The sequence below is a fragment of the Prionailurus viverrinus genome, chromosome A1, assembly GCF_022837055.1.
Source record: "Prionailurus viverrinus isolate Anna chromosome A1, UM_Priviv_1.0, whole genome shotgun sequence".
NCBI classification, from domain to species: Eukaryota; Metazoa; Chordata; class Mammalia; order Carnivora; family Felidae; genus Prionailurus; species Prionailurus viverrinus.
The window spans coordinates 147,959,004-147,985,190 of NC_062561.1; the positions used below are offsets into that span (position 1 = coordinate 147,959,004).

Consider the following 26,187-nt stretch of genomic DNA (forward strand, 5'->3'; position numbering starts at 1 on the left):
TGTTAAATATGGAAATGGAAATACAGTCCTCCGTGTAGCTCATCTGCCCTTGTCTATTTGTGTCTGGACTTGCATCCAGTCTTGTGCCTTGTTTCTGACCCCAAGTCCCCATCTCACAACTGATTCTGATAAGTGATTCCATATTGTGTTGTTCTCTGTGCACCTTAATAACTGCTATCATACTTCTCATTGGTGACAATATGCTGCTTTCTGGACTTAAATTTGTTCAGTGTGGATGTCCTTTCCCATTCCAGCAGGCAGATCCAGATCTGCAAATGGCTTTTCACATTGATAGATCAATTCTTCTATATTGGGTTTTTTTACTGAGATGTGGCTTTCTTGGTCCGAGGCCTTAGTAAAATTTACAGGGACTCCATTCTCTTTTTGTCAAGAACATGAATTATAAAAGCTACATAAGGAATCATTGGATTTCCTTGAATTTTTTAGTTGGTATACACAGGTTATGTCAATAACTGAACGTCTTTACTTACATGTTTTTACTAAATATTTTGTCTTTGTATGTTATCAACCTTTATTAAAAAGGGTGACTCATCACTGAACTTTACATTCTGCCAAAACAGACACATTCTCAGGTGATGTCTTAAGTTTGAAAATCTAATAACATCCACATTAATGTGAATACGGACAATTGTTTGTTCTTCATACCAACACATATCCAAGTAAGGTCCCATAATACTGGATTGCGACAAGGAAGAAAACAGATACAATTTTAAATAAGTTGATACCAGATGGTGTTTATTTAAATTACACTGTCCCTATTTTTAGACAATGCTGAAACTATAGCATTGTTTCTTTAACTTAGCTCCAATTAAGTCACTCACCAAATACCTAAGTAAGTACACTACAGTGACTACATATAAATCTCTGTCATGTAGGGGCACAACTCATTTGCTATTTTTGAATCCGAGTGCTTTGTGTAGAGTCAATTTGTTGTCAGAAAATGCTTTCAGAAAAGCAGCATCTTCTCTTTCTCTCCCTGCTTTATTTGAAAATAGTAGTAAGACTCTGAGTGGATGAGACTAATGGTCTCTAGGCAAGACGAGAGACTTGATGTCCTTGATCCTGCTGCTCACAAACATGTGACTGTTCCACCTTGAAAGACTGATTCACTCTCTTTCACTTCCCCCAGCTAGAATCCTTCTCACCCAATGCCACTGGGGATTCCATTTATTTTACCTCCCAAGGGATTCTGTAGGTTCCAAATTTCTCACGCAGGTCAAATTTCAAAAGAGCAGCATGGCAATCCACTACTAAATTGACACCCCACCTGACCTCTGCCTCACTGAAGAGTTGGACTTCTGAGGCTTTAAATATTCACATTTAATTTCAGCTACCTGAGAGTGCCAGCTTCAGCAGGAATGAAAGGATGCCCTGTGGCATCTGTCCTTACTGATTAATTTGAATATATACTCCAATACAGATTATGAAGGCTTTGCTAATGGGGATTGGTGGAGTTGCTGCTTATTTTTTTTTCCACATCGATGTTGAAAAAAGAAAGGAAGTAGAGAAGAATGAGGATCTCTTCCCCGCCCCCCCCCCCGCCATTGGAGAGTCATAGACTTTTATGAAATGAGCATAATTTAATATTGTTCTTATTGTTCTCAGATTGTTCTAAAATCATGTTACTTATTTCCTATACTTGTTTTCTCAAGTTACACACTTGGCAGGTTATATTTGAAGTCTTCAAAATTAGCTGACTGTATCAAAGGTCTTCCACCATTCTCAAGTTCCTCATTAGACTGGGCTTTCTCTGACCCACTGTCATATTCAGGTTTTCCCCCAGTGTATCCAGCAGAATGTAGACGGTAACTGCCTGCTGAATACATGATTGAATGAATATAAATGTCACATTCTTCGAGGTGCTTTCCCACCTAATCTGTGTTCCTAACTACTTAGATCTATTATTTAAATTTAAATTTTGTTTAAAGCTAATACATGTTTACTTTCTGGTGTTCATGAGAGAAGTGGCAAATGTTAAAATCTAAACTTACTTTTGGAGACACTGATTCATACTGACTTCCACTGACAAATTAGTGGCCAGCCAGTCCTAAGGAATTATAATATAATACATTCCATTCTGACTAGAAAAATCCAAAACTACACTTAGTTTCAAAAACTTAAAGTTGGTGCCAATTAGAGTCATCTTTCCCACATGTGCTTATTATTCAAATTAGCTGGAGCCTCTGTAAACATTTAGATTTCCAACTCATCCCCAGAGAGCCAGAGGCAGCACCCAGAAATCAGTATTTTTTAACAAGCTCCCCCATGAGTGTTATGACCAGGTAATTTTGGTAACCAGTGAATTAGAGTTCACCAAGATGTTGCAAGATTGTTCTTGATGAATATGTGGCATTCACTGTTCAGGGCCAATAAAATCTTACTGTAAACAGAGTTTGGGATTACGTTCTTTTATAGAATATCCAGAGTATAGTTGCAATTTTTTTTTTGATTTATGCTTTTTAAAAACCTGGATAATTCGAGGGAGGGAGACAAATAGAATATTACCAGCTTCTTTTTTTCCCCCAAGAAGAAAGCCCCCATGGTGTGAATTCAGGTTTATTTAAACACCATGACATTATGACTAATATATTGGATGAGAAAATCCATTTTCATATCTAATTTTTCCATATAAGAAGGCTTCCTGAAATTTATTATTGTTTTACTTTGGCTTATAACCTTAAAAATTAAATACTGAAAGTGTCTGTCAAATTTTGCAATTTTCCTGCTAACTGCAATAAAAAACAGCTCCAGGCGTATAAAACAAATGTCACTTTCATGAGAGCAAAGGAACATTTGACTTTCAACTAAAAAATATATCTGAATCCATGTCGTAGAGAAATATTAAAGTTGGTTAAATGTTAGAAAATGTAGACTAGAAAGAGAAAAATAAGATTGTAGAGATCGTAATGAGGTAGTGTCATCACGTGCTCAATCATGAAAGATAAAATGTAGAATTTTGTCAAAAAACAAAATGTTAAAATAAATTATAGTTCTTATATAAGTTCTGAGAAGGTAGTGAGAAACTGACAATTCAATGAAGAGAACAGGCATCTATTTCTCTTCAGTTGACTTTTGGCACACACACACAAATACATATACATAATATACGTTGATACGTATATTTAGATACTCTTACATACATATATACTTTTTCCTTGACATCGCTTTCCTGAGGCTTAGTCTGTTATGACTAATAAAAACCAGAAAGGATATTCATACATTTTTAAAAAAAATTGACATTCTTACATTTTTAGTATTTCATTTACACCACTTGTGGTAAACCTAGAAAATTGCTATTATTTTGAGATTGTTTTTCTGAAGTAATCTTATTTCTGGATCTGTATCACAATTCAATATAAACAGCCTAAAATCTATTAGAGCAAAGTGGTCAATAAAAACAGAAGGATGCATAAAAGAATTAGAAAAATTTTTGAAAATATTTCCTTGGAAAGGTACATACAGAAAACATTTCACAAGCACATGTTTTGCCCTGCAACATTCAATTTATTTGTCATATTTGTGTGGATGAAAGTTTGTAGTTGAATTTGCACTTGTAAACATTGCAGACTTTCTCCCTTATGGAAAGTAACCATGGGAAAGAAGACACAAATAATATTAGGAATCAATAGGAAATGGCTTATTCAGAAAAATTAATTTCTGAGTATAAGTAATATACCTAGTAAAAAAAATAATAATAATAACAAAGCACAATAGTTATTTGGATTATATATAAACATTTATTTTGATTGGTATATGCATATATTGGAATGTGTGTGTATATATATATATATGTGTGTGTGTGTGTGTGTGTGTGTGTGTATATACACACACACACACATATATTTTTTTCCAAGTGTTCAAAGAACTTTTACAGTTCCTTCTTATACATTATTTCTTTATCATAATAGTATTGCTATATTCTTATGTACAGTTTGTTGGTGTTTGTCATTTCCTTCAGGAGTAAATAGTAAACTTACCTAAGGCTTTTCTTCAACATACCAAATTATTTATAATACCATAAACAAACTGGCTAAATTTAATTTTAAAACTACCAATTACATGGTATAAGTTTATCCAGTTGTTATGTTTATAAATATTAAAATGGTTTAACTCTTCAGAAATTTTTACATTGAATGGATGATAGTGATTTATTGGCTCCCATAAGAATTCTGGCTTATATCCTGTTCACCAAGTATCAATTTACTTTCATAGGTGACCAACTGGCCAGTGGGAGCCTATTTTTTTACAGTAAGACTTATTTGGGGAATGTCAAAATCATATGTTATAATAAATGTGGTTCATAAGTCCATGGATTGATAGTCATGGTCTATTTTGTGTTTCTAGAGGCAGGTTTCTGGGGCTCTACATTAATTTGAAGGTAGACTAAGTTTGTATGCTACAGAGCCTAAAGAAATCACTGCAATAACATCAAAAAATTATACCAAATAAGTGAACAACAACAACAGCAACAACAACAACAAAATCTTAACTGGAATTATTAAAAAAACTTCAAGTAATCCAAAAGAAGATAGAAACAAAAAAAAAAATGGAAAAGATGCAACAAGTAGAAAATAAGCAGAAAGATGATAGATTTTAAACCCAATCATATTAATTTTCTTATCAAATATAAATGGCTTAAATGCTCTAGTCAAAAAGCAGAGATAGTAGGATGGAAAAAGGAGACCCAACTATATGCTGCATGGAAGAAGTGCATTTCAAATATAAGGTACAAATAGGTTAAAAGTAAAAGAATGAAAAACACACACCAACATAGCATTAATCAAAAGAAAACTGGAGTGCCTCTATTAACAGCAAAATAGAATCCAGATCAAAAAATATTTCCAGGGATAAAGGTCATTTTCCAATAATAAAGGAGCTAGTTGATGCAGTGGACTCCACAGTCCTAATTGTTCACACATCTTTTAACAGAGCTTCAAAATACATCAAGCAGGGGCGCCTGGGTGGCTAATCGTCTAACTTCGGCTCAGGTTATTGATCTCACAGTTTGGTTTGTGAGTTCGAGCCCTCTCTCTGCCGGGCTCTCTGCCCTCAACACAGATGCTGTTTCAGATCCTTTATTCCCCCTTTCTCTGTCCCTTCCCCGCTTACATGCTCTCTCTCTGTATCAAAATAAATAAATAAATAAAAATACATTCAAAATACATCAAGCAAACGCTGATATAACTATAAGAAGCAATAAAGAACATCACAATTATAGTTGGAAATTTCCACATTGCTCTTTCAGTAATTGATAGTACAAGGATATAGAAAATCGGTAAGGATATAGAATACCTGAATACTATCAAGTAACCTGGTCAACTTGATGAAAATTTTATATACAGTTCAGACAGATAATAAGTATATTAACATGCAAATGCCTAATCTATTAATTAAAGGAAAAATTAAAAAATTGTTTACATATAATCATGAAATGACAAGCTTAATGTAAATGGAGTCAAAAATATTTAATCAGTACAACAGTTTAATCATATTTTTCACTATACCTCCTCCCTAAATCAATCTATACAAGGATTTTGCTATTACAGATATGCTTTTTAGTGAACATTACACATGGAAAATGTATGAGAATACTTATCTCTTTTAAAATTAATTTTAAGAGCTATATAATTTATGAAGTTTAAAAAGCTTCATCTTATGGAACATATTTTCATTTTCTATGCATCAGAATGCCTACTGTGAAAAGGTGAAAGGTAGGAACTGAAATAGTCATTTACAATAAATCACGGCAGATATTTGACTACAGTCAAAAATACACTTGAAGACAGTTTCACAAAAAACCCTATACACACTCAATCTAAGATACTACTGATTAGAAAACATGCCATTATTTTAGGTTCTTCTAGAAAATAATAAATGCCTCCAATTAAAATTATGACATTGTAAGATATACCAATTTCTGAGATGTTAAAATGTAAAATGTGTGTGTGTTCTGAGATGTTAAATGTATCTCTAGATGCTAAATGGATGTGTTCTGAGATATTGAAAGGTAAATAGGTGTGGATTTTATAATCTAAACCTAAAGATATGTCTCCCCTGAAATGAATTTTATGTGAAGTGAATTCAGACTCTGTTGACTCACTGAAATAGCCATCTAGGCTTAGTATTTCTTGGAAAATTAATAAATTCTCTGTCTTGAATTTTTGAAAAAGCAAGATATTCCCAACTCTCTGTTGGTGAATAATATACCAGGGAATAAAAGGGCTACACAAAATGGAAAAAGTCATTGTGAACTCAGAAATACTTAACGTATTATATATTTTCCCCCAAATCCTTGAAGTAAGAAGTTTGTTTCTGTTGATATCTTTAGAAAGCTAGAGTTTTTCGCACAAACATTCCAAGCAATGAATGAGTTTCAGTGTCATTGGCCCAACTAAGGCTATATTTTAACATCTGGTCCAATTAGTTATTGATATGAACCCTGAGCACTTCCATTTTCTAGGGCCCCACACAAATTCAGACCAGGAGATACTACAGAAAGATATTTAGAATGGTAAGAACATTTAGAAAAACAATTACAAATAGTATAGTGTAGAATTGGATGTTGCAATAATATATATTTAATACCATAATATTAAAACAGCTTACACAGGTTAAAAAAAACTAAACAAATCTATGAATTAAAACACAATGAAGGAAACTGAGCAGAGAAACATCCTGTATTTTAATTTTGATGAAACAGTATAATAGTCAAAATTTGTTCATTTCTAAAATTCCTATTGTCAAAATAATCAAGGAAATATATAACTTAAAAATCTTTTAGTTAATTTTTAAAATATTTTCTGCCAAACTATATTTTTTGCCTAATATCAGTAATGTTTTTTTAATAGTAAAGTTAATAGTGACAAGTATTCAGACAATAAGTATTTACATGTGCTTTAAGTTAAATTATTCAAGCTCCTATTAGGTTTATAAAATATAAGCAAATTTTACTTAGCTGGATCTTAGATAATTGATACTATGGAAAATGTTAGAATTTTTAATTTAACATACATTTTTCAGTGGATATAGCCATTATTTTTAATACATATGTCTAAGCAGTTCATTCAGTCATATTCAGATAGACTTTGGTCCTTCACTTTGCATGTTATAAACCACCTGGATCACTTACCTTATCTTTTCTTTGCTTTTCATCCTGGTATACAGTCCAGTGTTCTCCATCATTGCTGTATGCTAGTTTGTAAGAACCTACGAACTGTACATGACCAAAATCTTTAGCTCCTTGTGTAATGATGCCAGTTACTTTGGTAGGAACCAGAAGGTCCACCTAAAAAAAGGAACAGACATAATTTAAATGCCACAGCAGAGTCCATTATAAATGTGCAAGTTGCTCAAATTCAGGAGATTAAGTAACATACATGTTGAAGTCAAAGATCCACTGATTATTTGTATTTTGAAACTGATGACTGAGTCTGTGAGTGGCTAATAATTTTGACTTTTGCCACTGGATAAACTTAGTTGAAAACCTGAATAACTATTTTGACTGTTTTAAAGTAAAACGATGGTCATTTTAGTCTACCAATCAATTTTATATTAAACCAAATTCCTCTAGCTGTGCAGTTTTGTGCAACTAAGATTGAACAGGGCAGGCAGGGCTGATCTTCTATGAAGGTCTTCCCCAGCTTGTCTTCCAGAGCTTGTGCTTATAATTCAGTTTTCTGACTTTACTGGTCATTTCAATTTTAATAAAAATCAGACTCTAGTTGTATACACATTAGGAATAGAAATGATATTATATGTATCACAGTTAAACATTAAATAAAAAGTCAACATTATTTCCATGAGTTTTAATCAGCTCAGGAGTATATAATTGAATAATAGTAATCATTGTACAATGAAAATCTTGTTCAGAAAACTACAATTATAAAAATGTTGAGGACAAAGTTGGACATTCTTCAAAAATGAAGGAGGATTACAGTATGCATCCCTAACTTGTGGGGTCTGTGCTCATGAGGTGTTTTTTCCTACAAAATACATACTTATAAAAGCAAAACATGCATGGAGACTCAGTAAGCATTAAATTAATCAAGATGTGATTGAAATGCAAAAGACAGCATTGATTTTCATGAAAAAGAATACATAACATTGAATAATTTAGTAGAATTCTGTTCTCTAATTCATGAAGCTTTTCTTATATCTTATTATGTTAATTAAAAAAATATAGGAATCTTTGTTTTCCATGTGGACAATTCTCGTAAGAGCTTTACATTTAGGTTTATTAATGTTCCTTGATCTACAGCTTCCGCTCTCCTTCCACAATAGCGACCTACTTCCTCCTACTTCCTGTGACTAAGTGCCCTGCTTACATCCTTGATCTTATCATCTTTCACTGTCATGATCCCATATGTGACCTTGGTGGCTTTCAACCACTATGTCCTTTTGTTTCTATTTCAGGTTCTTTATCCTGTGAGATGTATGCAGCCACAAATAGACAGTCATGGGTCAGACATAGTCCATGAATGAAAAGAGAGAGCCAGGGTGAATGTACTGAATAGACCATATTTAGTGACTGTATTTAGATGCTTTTCAATAAATATATGAAAAAAGTTCCCAAAGTTTCACAGCCTAGGAAAATTTCTTTAAAAATTCACAGGGGATTTGACCACTTTTTGTAACACTGTTTAATTAAAGACATCAGACTCAACTTGGACAATGAATTAAGACAGAAAACTACCTTTAATTCTTTATTAAAATATTTTAGAAAGTTTATCAAAACTAGAAAATATTTTTGTTTCTGTATATTTCCTAACAGGTATTATATCATCTAAAATATCTATCCTGCAGCAAAGCAAGGTGGCAAAATGATGACACCTGGGAAGGAAACTTTTGTTGCCTCATACACACTATGCTAAGTGCTTTCTTGTGTGTCCTCAATGAATCCTCTCTACAGCCCTGTACAGTACCTTTGAGATGAGGGAACAGAGGCTAATATATTATGATGTGTGATCCAAAGATAGACAGTGAGTAAAGGGAGGATACTAGATTCAAATTCAACATTCTAAGTTCCATCATACATAAAAATTCTCACTCAATGATTTCTTGCTATTCTTTGTGATTATTTCAGAAATTTCTGGAGAATCTCAAAGCTTCCTCACTACACTCATTAAACTTACAGAAACTCTAAGCTCCAAACCAAAACAATCCTGGATTTATAATACGAGAAGAGCCCTGTAATTTTTTTTTAATGTTTGTTTGTTTGTTTGTTTGTTTTTGAGAGAGAGAGAGAAAGAGAGAGAGGGAGAGAACATGTGCACATGAGTTAGGGGAGGGGCAGTGAGGGAGGGAGAGAGAGAATCCCAAGAAGGCTCTGTGCTGTCAGCGCAGACATGGGGCTCAAACCCACAAACCATGAGATCATGACCTGAGCCGAAATCAAGAGTTGGACACTTAACCGTCCGAGCCACTCAGGTGCCCCAGAAGAGCCCTGTGTTTTAACATGAATTTTGGCTCTGTTACTTCACCTATCCAGGCTTAAAAATACAGATTGCTTTTGTTCTAAGTCCAAATATAATTGTGCAGACACCTAGGCATTGCTACTGGTCTTCAAAATGCTTTTAATGTTGTTGACACTCAATTAAATGGGCAAAAAATCTTCCAACACTCTGAGTCACTGTGTTGCTTGCAAGGCTATAAACACACAGGAACTCAAACTGTCTCCAAGAATATGAACATTTCCATGGCTTGATTCTTCACTCTTTAAACTTCTATGAGTGTTTAGCTACAATGACGCAATGAAGAGTCTTATAGCATATCTCTTTTTCTGTGGTATTTCTTAAAGTCAGCTGGGTTTCCTGCTGGGTGGAGATGTTTTCTCCTTAAGCTGTGTTTCTTGGCTCTTTCTAACAGATACGTTTTTCTCCCACTCTAACTGCTCCCCTTCTCCAGCTTTTTTGTTTGTTTGTTTGTTTGTGATCTAGCAATGTTTTTCTTTTTTGTTCCAGTTAAGTAAATTTTTCTACTTTAATAGTCAGCAATCTGTTTCAAGCTGGATTTGTCCTAAAATTTGCTACTTAATGTAGCAAAAAAACTTAGAATACCAGGCCTAAGCAAACCTTCTTTAATGTAAAAATAATCAGCATCCCACACTTAGCACGAAGGTGCTGAAACAGGGTATATACAGATCTCACTTTGAAACACACTCACAGACATGTCACCCTCATGTTCAGCATGCAGGATGATCCCAGAAAAGCTCATTTATCTGGATCTATGCTAACCCTTAGCTCATGAGCACTTTGCCCTCTTATGGATCTTCTGAGTTAAACTTGTACTGCAAACATGCTAGACAAAATGCCTTCAGCTGTTTTAGATAGACCTTTACCTCCAGAGGTTTGGCTCAAATACAGCAGGTTATTTAGGGCACTGAGCTGGCGTATGGGTAGACATTTGGCTTAGTGCTCTGCTCTTCATGTCTGGATCTGTATTAAATGTGCCTTATATGTAACAATCCCTCAATAAAAGTTTTGCTGGATTGAGTTAAAACTACTTCCTAAGTATGTTCTATGGACAAGAACCAACCATGCCTAAGGAGGCTACAAGGTACCATAGCAGAAAATGCCAAGAGTCTTTCTCTTGTTTCTGTACAGAGGATAACACCATTGGTCAAGGAAATATAGTATCACAGTGGCACCAACCAATTTTTATGGGGAAAGGCAACTAGTTAAAAATCTTCTCCGATCTTCTTAAGAGGCAGTCTATTGTAGAAGAGCTAGAAGGTCTGGGTTCCCCAAATGGCTCTGCCCTCACTAGCTATATGCCCTTGGGAAAGCTACTTTATTTCTCTACATCTCAATTTCCTTATCTGAAAAATGAAGATAACAACCCTCATAGGATTTTTATGAGGATTAGGTGAGTTAATATTTACTAAGTGTGTAAAACAACATATAAAATATACTAAGGGCTATAATAGAATCTGCTAAGAGTAAAACAATAAATAAATCTGGGGAAATAATCTATTATCACTCTCAGAATGTTATTAGAAGCATAAATACAGAAACAGAGAAAGAGGGTGGTTAGATTGTCCTACAAGCAACTTCTGGAACATAGTATATTTTGGTCACCTTCTTAAAAAAATAGTAATTTCATCTTCAATTAAAATAGAGAAAATGTGAAGCAACTGAAATTCCCATTTATGGGTGAAATGTTTTACTAAAAGTAATATAATTTTATGGAATGTTGTACATCCTCATTTGAATACTAAGATTAATTACTGGAGGGAAATGGTTCCAAAATAATACTAAAAGAGAGAATTAGATTTGAAATTATGGTGAGTGATTTATTTTCATTTAATTATATGAGTAAAAAATGAGAGATTCATATATAGAGAGGCTTAAATGACATAGAAGTAAAGAAAAAAGTATTGCATGAGGGTTATGTAGGAATGCAACTCTTATGTTGTAAAACATCCTGTAATGTTTTAGTGAAGCATAAATATTTTTAGAGTGTCTAATTTAGGAAAATTATAGAAAAACTAAGAGCATTTGTTTGACAAAGGTCAAGATAAATGGCATTTCAGATATCTGCATAACAGCTTGACAGATGGTTCCCTGGGAGAGCACACTAGGAAAGTCAGTTGATTGTCACAGAGATGTTCTTAAAGGGGTGAGGAAAATGAAAAGTGATACAGATAAACAGGTGTGCAACTGTGGATATTTTACATATAAATAATAGTAATAGTCATAATAGTAATAATAATGTGTAATGGCTGTATAACAGTCTCTGTTATAGTTACATGATAAATATGAAAATTATTTAACAAGTCTCCTATTGATATTCCTTTAATTTGTTTCTACTTCTTTGCCATCAGTAAAAACTTAGAATGAACTCCCAAGTTCATATCTTCATTCACCGATGCAGCTATTTCTTGTAGGCCTAAATGACCTGCCATTTGAAATGTGATATGCATTGTTTCCTTTCTCTCAAGAAAGATTATACACTTGCATCTAGGGTATATGATAAATCTTTCTCTGCATAGTCACCAATGTCATGTTTTATAAAATTTTACATTTATGACAATTCTGAAAATGGCTTTTTTATATTTAATGTACATAAATGGCAACAAGTGGCATTTAATTTACATTCTCCCAATTGGGTTCAGTCTCACTAATAACATATACAGATGGTCTCTTTAATGTCCTTTATTTATTAGATGTTAGAGATTTTCTAATTGTTTTTAAGAATTATGGACTTACATGGTATCAATATGGGCTTCTGTTATATTTGTTGCTTTATTTTCCTAATTTTCTATGTCATTTAATTTTATATTTTACACACAAATTTTTAATTTTCCTGTACTTAAATCTATCAATCACTCCTTTTGTGATACCATATTTTTTATATGCTTAAAAAGATTGTTCACTTAATTAAATCAATCAAATATGATCTACATATTTACCTATGATTTCTTCTTATTATTTTTTTCTTTCTTTTTTCTTTCAACACCTAAACCATCTTGACTTTATGGATATGTATGGTGTGACATTCTTTTTTACAAGAATGTAATTTTTGCAACACTTTTTCCCAAATAATCCATTTCTTTTTTTTTTTTCTCCCTCTACCTGGCTGATAGTTACAAGGTTTGCTCTTTATTTTGAAATTAACACTATGACTCAGGGTCATCACCATCACATATTAGGATATATTTTGGTGAGAGTCTCTTTTATTGCTTATGGATGGAATCAAGTGGGTCCATTCAAGCTGTAGCCTAGTTTCTGGGGGAGGGAGGTGTGGTCAGAAGGTTTTCTTGTTTTATGGTTTAAAATGTTGCTTCTTCCTTTTTTGGTATCTTCCATTAGGAGGTCAGTTATCCAAAGACAGGCTCTTTACTTCTGATTTTTCTTATTTATGTTCTTTTCTCACTCATAATGTTCCTTTTTTATTACTCTCCATTCTGTCCTCAATATTATGGATTTTATTTTTGATAATGCAATTTCTACTGCTACATTTTAAAATTTCCTTGAAACACATTATTATTAGGATACCTCCCTCATCATCTCAGGATTTATTTTATCCTCTCTGGTATTCATGGAGAAAATTCCTTTGTACTTTATATACATTCTAGTAATCTGCTGTTCTGATAGGAAATTTTCTATTTTTGCAATTTTTCTTCATGCCTTTAGAATAATTTCTATCTTATTGTTGTTCTACAAATTGAAAAATAAGCCCCATATCATCTTGTTTTATTTTCCTTTACTTGAACAGAGAGAGGACAATCCTGATGGCAGCACACTGGTCACAAGTGTCCCCTTGGCCCCTCACCAGCTATTAGGCAGTTGTGAGAATTCTCTTTCTGACCTTCAGATGTCAACACTGCCTCTGGCCTTTTTACCAATGCCCAGCAGAAGTTTAGGCTGAACAGTTTAGCTAGTCTGAAGGACAAGCCTCTCTACTCTTGCTGTTTTTCCTCTGAATATTGTAAGGATAATGCATTTTCTTGATAACACAAAATCCAAAGCATTCTCTTGTCAAATATAAGATCCCAGGGGCAGGCAAGTTTGTCTCTGTTGTTCATCTTGCACCTGGCACACAGTAAGTATTCAATAAATACATATTGAATGAATGCTTTTATATTTTAGGATTCAGTGAGCCAACATGTAGCCAACATATATTTTACTCTACCTAGCCAGCTTTGTATTAGGAGGCAAATGGGTGTGATGGGACACTGGGAGGGAGAGCAGGGGCCACAGCATACAGTTTCTGCTTGTAGTAAAATGACGGTTGGGCTCTCCAGACACCAAGGCAGGCTCTGGGTCTTGGCCACCACTGTTCTGATTTAGATGTTGGAATCCACACGCTCTAGGCACAGGGGATTCAGCCCAGGGGCCTGGAAAATCACCAAATGGCATATATTTGTATGCATACTTCATGGATGAGGGAAGCGAATCAAGGGTTGCGGTAGAAGTTGAATGAGTCAATATGACATAAGCAATTTCCTCATAAGCTCAACAAAAGGAACACTTAAAATCAGGCTTGCTCTCTCAGTTCCAGAGGAAATGTGAGAGAAAATTCAACCAGGCTTCACTAAAATTATGTGTAATGAAAGTCCAATGATTTAAAATTTTCTCATTCAATCTCAAAGAAATTTAAAAGACAAAAACAACCAAATTATATATTATACATTAGGATTAATATAATATATAGACTGAATCTAATGCCTTTGTATTGATTTACTTAAATCATGACACCAAAAGGGAAAATAAGTTGACTTTCTCTTCTTTTTTTAATGAGTGACCTTTGTAATATTCTATATAAATTTTATTTTTTGAATTGTTTTGAAAAAATATTCTCAAACAATTGTAGTTAGAAGTAACTAAAATTGACATTAGGTTAACAGGTAAGCTCTTACCCAATTTCTCCAAATCCTATGTCAGAAAGAATAAAGTATTTGACAAAAATTATAAAACTTAGAAAATTATTAGGGAAAAGAATCATACGTTTCTCATTGGGTTATGGAAAGTGATTTTCTGCTGAGCTCACCAAAAATAAGATCATCCTGAGAGAGTAGAATTAACATATCTTTATTTACCTTTCAAGCTTGATTTTTATTAGGCTGGGAACTTTGACTTATTCCATGAATAAAAATTCAGGGCAATGGCTAATTGAATTAGTCTGCAATTGATAGGGTCATTATTAATTAGTAAGTGGAGACTTAATACAAGACTTTGATCAAAGAACATAATGATATCCGATAAATATTGTTCAGATATCTTAATTAGAGCCGTGCCAGAGCCCAAATGCAGCAGAAAATAAAGAAAATTACTGGTAAATGATTTGCATGTAATTTAAAAAACATAGCACAACTTTTAAATAGGAATTGAGGTAGTTTGTTATTTAGTGCTTTCTGATAGCACAATGAGAGGGCAGCCAAGGTAAAAATTGTGTCAGCATCTTTTATAAAGCCGGAGGCTCACTGAACTGGCAATCAAATTTGCATGCACTTCAGTGGCCAGAATTTGGTTGATTGTTCTCTTGGAAAGCCTGTTTTGAGTATATTTCTTTGGCAACTACTTTACTGAATATAATTTTACCAAAGGCACTTATATTTTATATAACCATTGTGTATTTTAGAGATTGACATTTACAAATACAAAACATCTATACACAAATATGTGTGTCGATATGTGAATTTACACAAATCTTCTTGTTTTGGGACAAATACATAAAACTCATGAGAACTCTGAAAATAAAACACCCACAGAGTAAAGTATACTGCAACAGCAAATCACGATGCATATCTTAAATATTATGAGGACCTCGAAAGGTAGGAAACTTGACAGAACGCACACCCTATTTTTATGTACCATGCTGGCTGGAGGAGCTATGCATTTGAGGTTGATATAAAACTTTGCCATTCTCACAATTTGTATATCATCCATAGAGTCCTGTGCATGATTTGGTTTCATCAGACCAGGTGAGCCTTCACACTAGATTTTCAGCCTTACCTTCACATATGCACATTACATGGTGACTGATTTTTAGGCTTCAACAACATCCTTGCAAAGAGAACTAGATGTAACTTTCCTCCCTTGTCCTTACAAAAGGAAGTGGAAAGAGGCATGGACTCTCAGGAATTAGGCGTGAAGGCGTAAATTCTTCAAATTGCTTTAGGAAAATGTACCATCAGTGTCAACAGCTAGAAAATAGCCCAGGTCAACGTGTTGCTCTGAAGTGATTGGAGGGGAAAGGGAGGGATGTGGCTCAGCTGTCTGTGGATTACAGGGTTAAGAGCCATTGACACAGAAAGTGAATGGCCCTGAAGGGTGGCTTTGTAAAAACAATCTTTTGTCCAAAGGATAAAATATACATATAGTATGGATAAAAAGGATACAAGGTATTTCCATTCAAATGCATGGTCAGTAACACTGTCAGCATTTTATTTGTGTAAAAAGGACGAGCCTGGCTTTGGTGGATCTGGCAGGGCTCTCTAGTCCCTAGGACACCAGTCACCACACATCGTAATTGTAGTTTTAAAGAGCCTCAGTGACAGCCCTGGTTATAGATTTCCTCATGGAACACCCGTAAAACCAATGTGTTTTGTTTACTTATATTAATTTATTTATGGTAAAAATATCTCCTCTATATTCTTCCACTGCTAATTTCCATTAGTTTTGTTCCCAAATAGAAATAAGGAGCAGCTATTGTATTCTTGAGACTCCAATTTTATCAGGCTTGTCTTTGAGGTCCTAATATTAATTTTCCATTTATTCCCTTTAATACAGTGTCTAAGGTCTTTTGAGCTTATTAAGTGGTAAAGTATGAAACTGGGTGCTGGATGCTGATAAAATCTAAGTACTACCTGATGAACATATTTTAATTAGGTTCCATAGTGCAATGTGGCCTGGATATATTTATAATAAATTCCAAATAGGTACATGCCTAACAGTTACAGTGACATGCCTTGAATATAGGGTATATAACTTTCATAAAATATGTCCTTCTTGATTGCATGTGAACAATAAGATGCTAATATTTTCTTTTTTTCAAGAAGTAGCACTATGTTTAAGGGACTATCATATATTTGCTTGTCTTAGAACAAGAGCTCATTTCTTTGTGCAATCAGCTCCAAACAATCTCATATTTTAAAAATCACATTCTTTAACTCTAAAATTATTCATGCACTAGGTTTTCGATTACTGTAAAATAGCTCATAAAGCACAGTCTTAAATTAGGTATAGAATTAATAAATCACTTGGAACAAACTCATTCTATTAAGCTTATTTAATTTTTTTGCATATGTACTCAAGATTTTTAAAACTCTCTAAGTTATAGCTCACTTCACTAAAGGATCACTTATAGATTTAAATGAAGAATTTCATGAGACATCTCCCACCCTTATGGTTGAACATCTTTGCAATAACTGTCTTTGATATCCCATCTGAGACTTTAGTCACAAAGCTGCTGAGGTTTATTAACATAATTTGCAAAGAAAAAAAAACAGAAGTGAAATAAGCAGAAAGTAGGGATAAAAGTCCCTTTCAATTGTTATTATAAACACTTAAGGATCCTAAAATCCAAAAAGATATTTTTGTCAAATTTGAACACTGGTTTAAAGAAAACAGGAATCATATAGAAATTATTAGATAGAATGACACTAAAAACATAATTTTAGAAAGTTATTTATAATGGAATCAATCAGCAAGAGATAAAAACAGAAACAAACAAACAAACAAAAAACTATTCATCTTCATAAATAACTCACAAGATTTGTCACTTGATCTTGTGGCTTATCAAACCTAAAAAGGTATTTTTCTCATTACAGAGAAATCTGGTACATTTCAAGAAATGCTGAAATATCTGTTAGTTTACGAATCAGAATATAACCTTTGACACATCTATATGTTAAACAGAAGCACTGGAGGTCCAATGCAAGTGACTTTTTAAAGTTTCCCCTTTCAAGACACTTGGGACAAAGGTCGCATATATAATTTACTACCTCTTTAATACCCTATGTTCTAAAAAATGACCTTGTAATGCATTGTCTCCAACTCTTTCTCAAAGTAACGTTTTCTTTAAAAAGTAACAGCAAGTGGGAGCATGGAAGATGGTGGCGTAGGAGGACGCTGGGCTCATCTTGTCCCGCTGATCGCTTAGATTCCACCCACATCTGCCTAAATAACCCAGGAAACCGCCAGAAGACTAGCAGAATGGACTCTCTGGAGCCAAGCGTAGAGGAGAGGCCCACGGAAGAGGGTAGGAAGGGCGGGGAGGCGGTGCGTGCTACACGGACTGGCAGGAGGGAGACGGGGTGGAGGGGCGGCCTGCCGGCAAAGCAGAGTCCCCGAATCTGGCTTGCAAAAGCGGAGGGGCTGGACTGCATGAGTTCTGACAGCCAGTGGGACTTAACATCTGGAATGTTATAAGTCAACAGCTCTGCTCAGAGAGTGGGAGGGAGAGAGGACACTGGGAGGAATAGGTGTTGAACCCCGGAAGACAGAGTTCAGCTCTGCGGTGGGGAACAAAGGTGCTGCCCAGCGCCATCCCCCTCTCCCATCCCCCAGCCGAAATCCCAAAGGGAACCAGTTCCCCTTCACTGAACTTGCTTGCACCTCACAAACACCCAATGCTGTGTTTCTAGGATCCATCACTCCCACGGGTCTGCCTCCCTCCCAGTGCTGCAGGGCCCCTCCCACAGGGGACCACCAACAGCAAAGTAGCTAAGCCTGCCCCTCCTGCCCCTCCTGCCCCTCCTGCCCCTCGCAGATCTGCCCTGGCTAATACGCCCTTGGCCAGATCCCATCGAAGCAGCACCACAAGCCTGGCAGTGTGCAAGTAGCCCAGACAGGGTTCACAGCACTCCACAGTGAGTCCCTGCCCCTGGGAGAGGGGAGGATAAGGTACACACAGTCTGACTGGGGCCTCAGTGGTGGGCTGGGGGCAGATATCGGGTCTGACTGCGGGCTGCCCACCAACACAAGTTACTCTGGACAGCACAGGGGAAGTGCCCTGCAGTTTGGAGCTACCGCAGGGACTATCCAAAATGATGAAACAGAAGAATTCTCCTCAAAAGAAACTCCAGAAGTAGTGACAGCTAACAAATTGGTCAAAACCGATTTAAGCAATATAACAGAACAAGAATTTAGAATAATAGTCATAAAATCAATCGTTGGGCTTGAAAAAAGCATAGAGGGCAGCAGAGAATCTATTGCTACAGAGATCAAGGGACTAAGAAGTAGTCATGAGGAACTAAAAAAATGCTATAAATGAGGTGCAAAATCAAATGGAGGCGGCCATGAATTGAAGAGGCAGAGGAGAGAATAGGTGAATTAGAAGATAAAATTATGGAAAAAGAGGAAGCTGAAGAAAAGAGAGATTAAAAAAATCCAGGAGTATGAGGGGAGAATTAGAGAACTAAATGATGCAATCAAACGGAACAATATCTGTATCATAGGAATTCCAGAAGAAGAAGAGAGAGAGAAAGGGGCTGAAGATGTACTTGAACAAATCATAGCTGAGAACTTCCCTGATCTCGGGAAGGAAAAAGGCATTGAACTCCAAGAGGCACAGAGAACTCCCTACAGACGTAACTGGAATCAATCTTCTGCAGGACATATCATAGTCAAACTGGCAAATACAAGAATAAAGAGAAAATTCTGAAAGCAGTTAGGGATAAACAGGCTCTAACTTACAAAGGTAGGTACATAAGAGTAGTGGCAGACCTATCTACTGAAACTTGGCAGGCCAGAAAGGAATGGCAGGAAATCTTCAATGTGATGAACAGAAAAAAATACGCAGCCAAGAATCCTTTATCCAACAAGTTTGTCATTCAGAATAGAAGGAGAGATAAAGGTTTTCCCAAACAAGCAAAAACTGAAAGAATTCACCACCACTAAACCAGAAACAAGAAATCCTAAGGGGGATTCTGTGAGTGAAATGTTGCAAGGACCACAAAGTACCAGAGACATCACTACAAGCATGAAACCTACAGACATCACAATGACTCTAAACCCATATTTTTCTATAATAACCTTGAATGTAAATGGACTAAATGCTCCAACCAAAAGATATAGGGTATCAGAATGGATAAAAAAAATAAGACCCATCTATTTGTTGTCTACAAGAGACTCATTTAGACCTGAGAACACCTTCAGATTGAAAGTGAGGGGACGGAGAGTGATCTATCATGCTACTGGAAGTCAAAAGAAAGCTGGAGTAGCCATACTTATATCAGACAAACTAGACTTTAAATTAAAGGCTGTAACAAGAGATGAAGAAGGGCATTATATAATAATTACAGGGTCTATCCATCAGGAAGAGCTAACAATTATAAATGTCTATGTACTGAATATGGGAGCTCCCAAATATATAAAACAATTACTCACAAACATAAGCAACCTTATTGACAAGAATGTGGTAATTGCAGGGGACTTTAACACCCCACTTACAACAATGGATAGATCATCTAGACACAGGATCAATAAAGAAACAAGGGCCCTAAATGATACATTGGATCAGATGGACTTGACAGATATATTTAGAACTCTGTATCTGAAAGCAACAAAATATACTTTCTTCTCAAGCGTACATGGAATGCCCTCCAAGATAGATCACATACTGGGTCACAAAACAGCCCTTCATAAGTATAAAAGAATTGAGATCATACCATGCACACTTTCAGACCACAATGCTATGAAACTTGAAATCAACCACAGGAAAAAGTCTGGAAAACCTCCAGAAGCATGGAGGTTAAAGAATACCCTACTAAAGAATGAATGGCTCAATCAGGAAATTAGAGAAGAAATTAAAAAAATATATATGGAAACAAATGAAAATGAAAATACAACGATCCAAACGCTTTGGGATGCAGCCAAGGCAGTGCTGAGAGGAAAATACATTGCAACCCAGGCCTATCTCAAGAAACAAGAAAAATCTCAAATACAAAATCTAACAGCACACCTAAAGGAAATAGAAGCAGAACAGCAAAGACACCCCAAACCTAGCAGAAGAAGAGAAATAATAAAGATCAGAGCAGAAATAAACAGTATAGAATCTAAAAAAAAACTGTAGAGCAGATCAATGAAACCAAGAGTTGGTTTCTTGAAAAAATAAACAAATTGATAAACCTCTAGCCAGGTTTCTCAAAAAGAAAAGGGAAATGACCCAAATAGATACAATCATAAATGAAAATGGAATTATTACAACCAATCCCTCAGAAATACAAGCAATTATCAGGGAATACTATAAAAAATTATATGCCAACAAACTGGACAACCTGGAAGAAAGGGACAAATTCCTAAGCACCCACACACTTCCAAAAATCAAACAGGAAGAAATAGAAAATTTGAATAGACATATAACCAGTGAAGAAATTGAATCAGTTATCAAAAATCTCCCAACAAGTAAGAGTCCAGGACCAGATGGCTTTCCTGGGGAATTCTACCAGACATTTAAAGCAGGGAAAATACCTATCCTTCTCAAACTGTTCCAAAAAATAGAAAGGGAAGGAAAACTTCCAGACTCATTCTATGAAGCCAGAATTAATTTGATTCTCAAACCAGATAGAGACCCAGCAAAAAACGAGAACTACACTCTAATATCCCTGATGAATATGGATGCAAAAATTCTCAAGAAGATAACTAGCAAATCAAGTTCAAGAGCGTTTAAAAAGAATTATTCACCATAATCAAGTGGGATTCATTCCTGGGCTGCAGAGCTGGTTCAACATTTGCAAATCGATCAATGTGAAACATCACATTAATAAAAGGAAAGATAAGAACGATATCACCCTGTCAATCGCTGCAGAAAAAGCATTTGACAAAATTCAGCATCCTTTCTTAATAAAAACCCTCGAGAAAGTCAGGATAGAAGGAACATACTTCAACATCATAAAAGCCATTTATGAAAAGCCCACAGCTAATATCACCCTCAATGGGGAAAAACTGAGAGCTTTCCCCTGAGATCAGGAACACAACAGGGATGTCCACTCTCACCGCTGTTGTTTAACATAGTGTTGGAAGTGCTAGCATCAGCAATCAGACAACAAAAGGAAATCAAAGGCATCAAAATTGGCAAAGATGAAGTCAAGCTTTCACTTTTTGCAGATGAAATGATACTATACATGGAAAACCAGACAGGCTCCACCAAAAGCTTGCTATAACTGATACATGAATTCAGTAAAGTTGCAGGATACAAAATCAATGTACAGAAATCAGTTGCATTCTTATACACTAATAATGAAACAACAGAAAGGCAAATAAAGAAACTGATCCTTTTTACAATTGCACCAAGAATCATAAAATACCTAGGAATAAACCTAACCAAAGATGTAAAAGATCTGTATGCTGAAAACTATAAAAAGCTTATGAAGGAAATTGAAGAAGATATAAAGAAATGGAAAAACATTCCTTGCTCATGGATTGGAAGAATAAATATTGTTAAAATGTCAATACTACCCAAAGCTATCTACACATTCAATGCAATCCAAATCAAAATTGCACCAGCATTCTTCTCAAAGCTAGAACAAGCAATCCTAAAATTTGTATGGAATCAAAAAAGACCCTGAATAGCTAAAGTAATATTGAAGAAGACCAAAGTGGGAGGCATCACAATCCCAGACTTTAGCCTCTACTACAAAGCTGTCGTCATCAAGACAGCATGGTATTGGCACAAAAACAGACACACAAACCAATGGAATAGAATTGAGATTCCAGAATTGGACCCACAAAAGTATGGCCAACTAATCTTTGACAAAGCAGGAAAGAATATCCAATGGAAAAAAGACAGTCTCCGAAACAAATGGTCCTGGGAGAACTGGACAGCAACATGCAGAATAATGAAACTAGACCACTTTCTTACACCATTCACAAAAAATAAACTCAAAACGGATAAAGGACCTGAATGTGAGACAGGAAACCATCAAAACCCTAGAGGAGAAAGCAGGAAAAAACTTCTCTGACCTCAGCCGTAGCAATCTCTTACTCGACACATCCCCAAAGGCAAGGGAATTAAAAGCAAAAATGAACTATTGGGACCTCACGAAGATAAAAACCTTCTGCATTGCAAAGGAAACAATCAACAAAACTAAAAGGCAACCAATGGAATGGGAAAAGAGATTTGCAAATGACATATAGGACAAAGGGCTAGTATCCAAAATTTATACAGAACTCACCAAACTCCACAACCGAAAAACAAATAATCCAGTGAAGAAATGGGCAGAAGACATGAATAAACACTTCTCTAAAGAATACATCCAGATGGCCAACAGGCACATGAAAAGATGCTCAACGTCACTCCTCATCAGGAAATACAAATCAAAACCACACTCAGATATCACCTCACGCCACTCAGAGTGGCTAAAATGAACAAATCAGGAGACTATAGATGCTGGCGAGGATGTGGAGAAACGGGAACCCTCCTGCACTATTGGTGGGAATGCAAACTAGTGCAGCTGTTCTGAAAAACAGTGTGGAGGTTCCTCAAAAAATTAAAAATAGATCTACCCTATGACCCAGCAATAGCACTGCTAGGAATTTACCCAAGGGATACAGGAGTGCTGATGCATAGGGGCACTTGTACCCCAATGTTTATAGGAGCACTTTCAACAATAGACAAATTATGGAGAAAGCCTAAATGTCCATCAACTAATGAATGGATAAAGAAATTGTGGTTTTTATACACAATGGAATACTACATGGCAATGAGAAAGAATGAAATATGGCCTTTTGTAGCAATGTGGATGGAACTAGAGAGTGTTATGCTAAGTGAAATAAGTCATACAGAGAAAGACAGGTACCATATATTTTCACTCTTATGTGAATCCTGAGAAACTTAACAGAAGACCATGGGGGAGGGGAATCGGAAATAAAAGTTAGAGAGGGAGGGAAGCAAACCATAAGAAACTCTTAAAAACTGAGAATAAACTGAGGGTTGATGGGGGGTGGGGGGAGGGGAAAGTGGTTGATGGGCATTGAGGAGGGCACCTGTTAGGATGAGCACTGGGTGTTGTATGGAAACCAATTTGAGAACAAATTTCATGTTAAAAAAAAGTAACAGCAAGTGATATAAATGGGCAAGTAGAGATTATGCTTTTAGGAGCAAGAAATATCACAGTTTCTGGGGAGATTGAAAGGTTAATTGTGAAGAAATAATGTATTCTTTTGAAACTTTCAGGTCAAAACAACAAATACGGCTGTATTTTCAAGGTGGAAACAATAATTTAAAATAATCTAACAGTAAAAACCCAAACATTAAGAATGTATCTAACAGTTCTGCACTGAGAATGCTTTTTGATATAGCGTTTTTGTAGATATGCTTTATTAGATTAAGAAATTTCCTGTCTAGTATTTATTTGTTTCAGAATTTAAAAGTCATGAACAGATATTTAACTTTATTAAAATTTATGTCTATTTAAATTGAGATGATCATATGAATTTCTCCTTTAATTAATGATATATAACAAATGGCTACAAAACCAACACCTAATCAACACCAGAACTATAACAGTGACAATATCTAATGGGGTACTTTCCACTGTCTCCCTGCTTCTCTTAACCATTGTTACTTAATCCTACCTTTTTTATTAGTTCCTGGCTTTTTGAAACACAGTTTTATTAGACATGAGTGGACCAATAAATAATATTTACTTTTAAGTTGTTTTTAAAATTTATAAAAAGAGTATCATATAGTAATCTTCCGGGACTTGCTATTATCATTTAATACTATACTGCTAAGATTCATCTATATGTTTATTTATGGTTATATATTTATTTTTACTATTGTGTAATACTCCATGAGTACAAACTAGGCAATAAGACCCAGTGAATACCACGAGTATTTGAATATTTCCAACTTTAGCTTTTAAAAATCAATGCTATAAACCCTCTTGTTCTTATCTTGTAACATACATATTTGAATGTCTTTTGTGATTATGTATATAGGAGTGGAATTTTTTGCTCATAGAGTATATGAATGTACAATTCTATAAGACAAGGCCAAAAAAATTTCCAGAATGATTTTACCAATTTACTCACCTACCAGCAAGCTATATATATATTCTTTACCTTCAATTTCCTATCTTTGTGATTAACATTAGATTTTCTAAGAAGTTTTTCTAAAGTTTGAACACTTTATGCATTTCTGCCATAAGTTCTTTAAGTAAACCTACTTAAACTTTGATGGATTCTATTCAGTCACATTCTATTTAAGACTCTTGAATCTCTGTTTAGAAGTGAGAGTCTAAATCATTTTCTTTTTTTGTACTTCTGCCCAGTTTAGGTACCAGAAACCTACGGTTTCATAGAAGAATTTGGGAAGCCTTTCTCTCTTTGTTTTCTACAAAATAGTTTGTGTAACTCAGAGGGCATATGTAGTTTGAAAGCTGTAAAGTCTGCCTTAAAGTCTTTAATGATGGCAGGTTGATTCAGGGTTTCTTTTTTTCTTTTCTATCTCTCTCTCTTGTGTGTCATCTTTCCTGACCATATAGGCTTCTATTTTTCTTTGAGTAAATACATTTTGTTGAATAAATACATTAATATATCTTTTACTATAAACATATACATATATGTAAACATATCTATAACATATACACATAGTAAGTATGGCACAATGTTAACTTTTGTTAAATCTGGGTATTGTTGTCTGCACATGATTGAAATATTTTATAATTTAAAAAAGCACATTCTAGGGGCGCCTGGGTGGCGCAGTCGGTTAAGCGTCCGACTTCAGCCAGGTCACGATCTTGCGGTCTGTGAGTTCGAGCCCTGCGTCAGGCTCTGGGCTGATGGCTCAGAGCCTGGAGCCTGTTTCTGATTCTGTGTCTCCCTCTCTCTGCCCCTCCCCCGTTCATGCTCTGTCTCTCTCTGTCCCAAAAATAAATAAACGTTGAAAAAAAAATTAAAAAAAAAAATAAAAAAGCACATTCTATTGTGAAAGTCTGGGGAAGGACTTAAGTAGTCTCTGTATCTGTTTTTGTTTCTACAGAAGTATTTGGAGGTGAGGGAGAGGATGGACCATTTCAAATATAGATCTAACTTTCTCCAGTAATACTGCCAATATGTTTTTAGTTTTGCAATATAACCTCAGGACCCATTAAATCTTAGAATGAAAAGAAACATAATTAGGCAACTTCTGAATGTTAAAAAAAAATCTGCTTGACCAGAATATTGTAACTCTAGACCTAACGAAAGTGAGAATACTTAAGTGTTTAAGTTCAAATTTCACGTCTATTTTTCTTTAATTTTTTAATGTTTATTTATTTTTGAGAGAGAGAAAGAGACAGAGGTGAGCAGGGGTTGGGGCAGAGAGAGAGGGAGACACAGAACCCCAAGCAGGCTCCAGTCTCCATCTGAGCTGTCAGCATGGAGCCTGACGCAGAACTCAGGAACCTGGAGATCATGACCTGCGCTGAAGTCAGAAGCTTAACCGACTGAGCCACCCAGGCGCCCTCACGTGACTTCTTTTTACTGCGGCCACATCACTAGCATTGAGCCATTCATTTTAAAGAACGACTTCGTTCTGTTAGCTGAACTTATTTTGTGTAACTTGTTTTCATATTTCTCAATTTTTGCTGCCTTCTTAATAAAATAACTATGGCCAAATCATGTACATGAAATAACAAAGAAATCTGCCATGTTTCATAAATTATATTAACATATACAATTTTTTATACAGTGACGGAGAGAGAAGTGAGGACACTAAACATAATTGAGCTATCTTCCA

At 35.3% G+C, this 26,187-nt stretch overlaps 1 protein-coding gene across 2 annotated transcripts in view; it reads right to left on the bottom strand.

The window, feature by feature from the left end:
• Nucleotides 1–26,187, bottom strand: part of EDIL3 (EGF like repeats and discoidin domains 3) — a 422,774-nt gene that overhangs the window by 16,703 nt on the left and 379,884 nt on the right. For both annotated transcript variants that reach the window (XM_047877276.1, XM_047877267.1), the window contains one exon: nucleotides 7,151–7,306. In XM_047877276.1, the coding sequence (XP_047733232.1) occupies nucleotides 7,151–7,306 (156 nt within the window). The remainder of the gene's footprint in view (nucleotides 1–7,150; nucleotides 7,307–26,187) is intronic.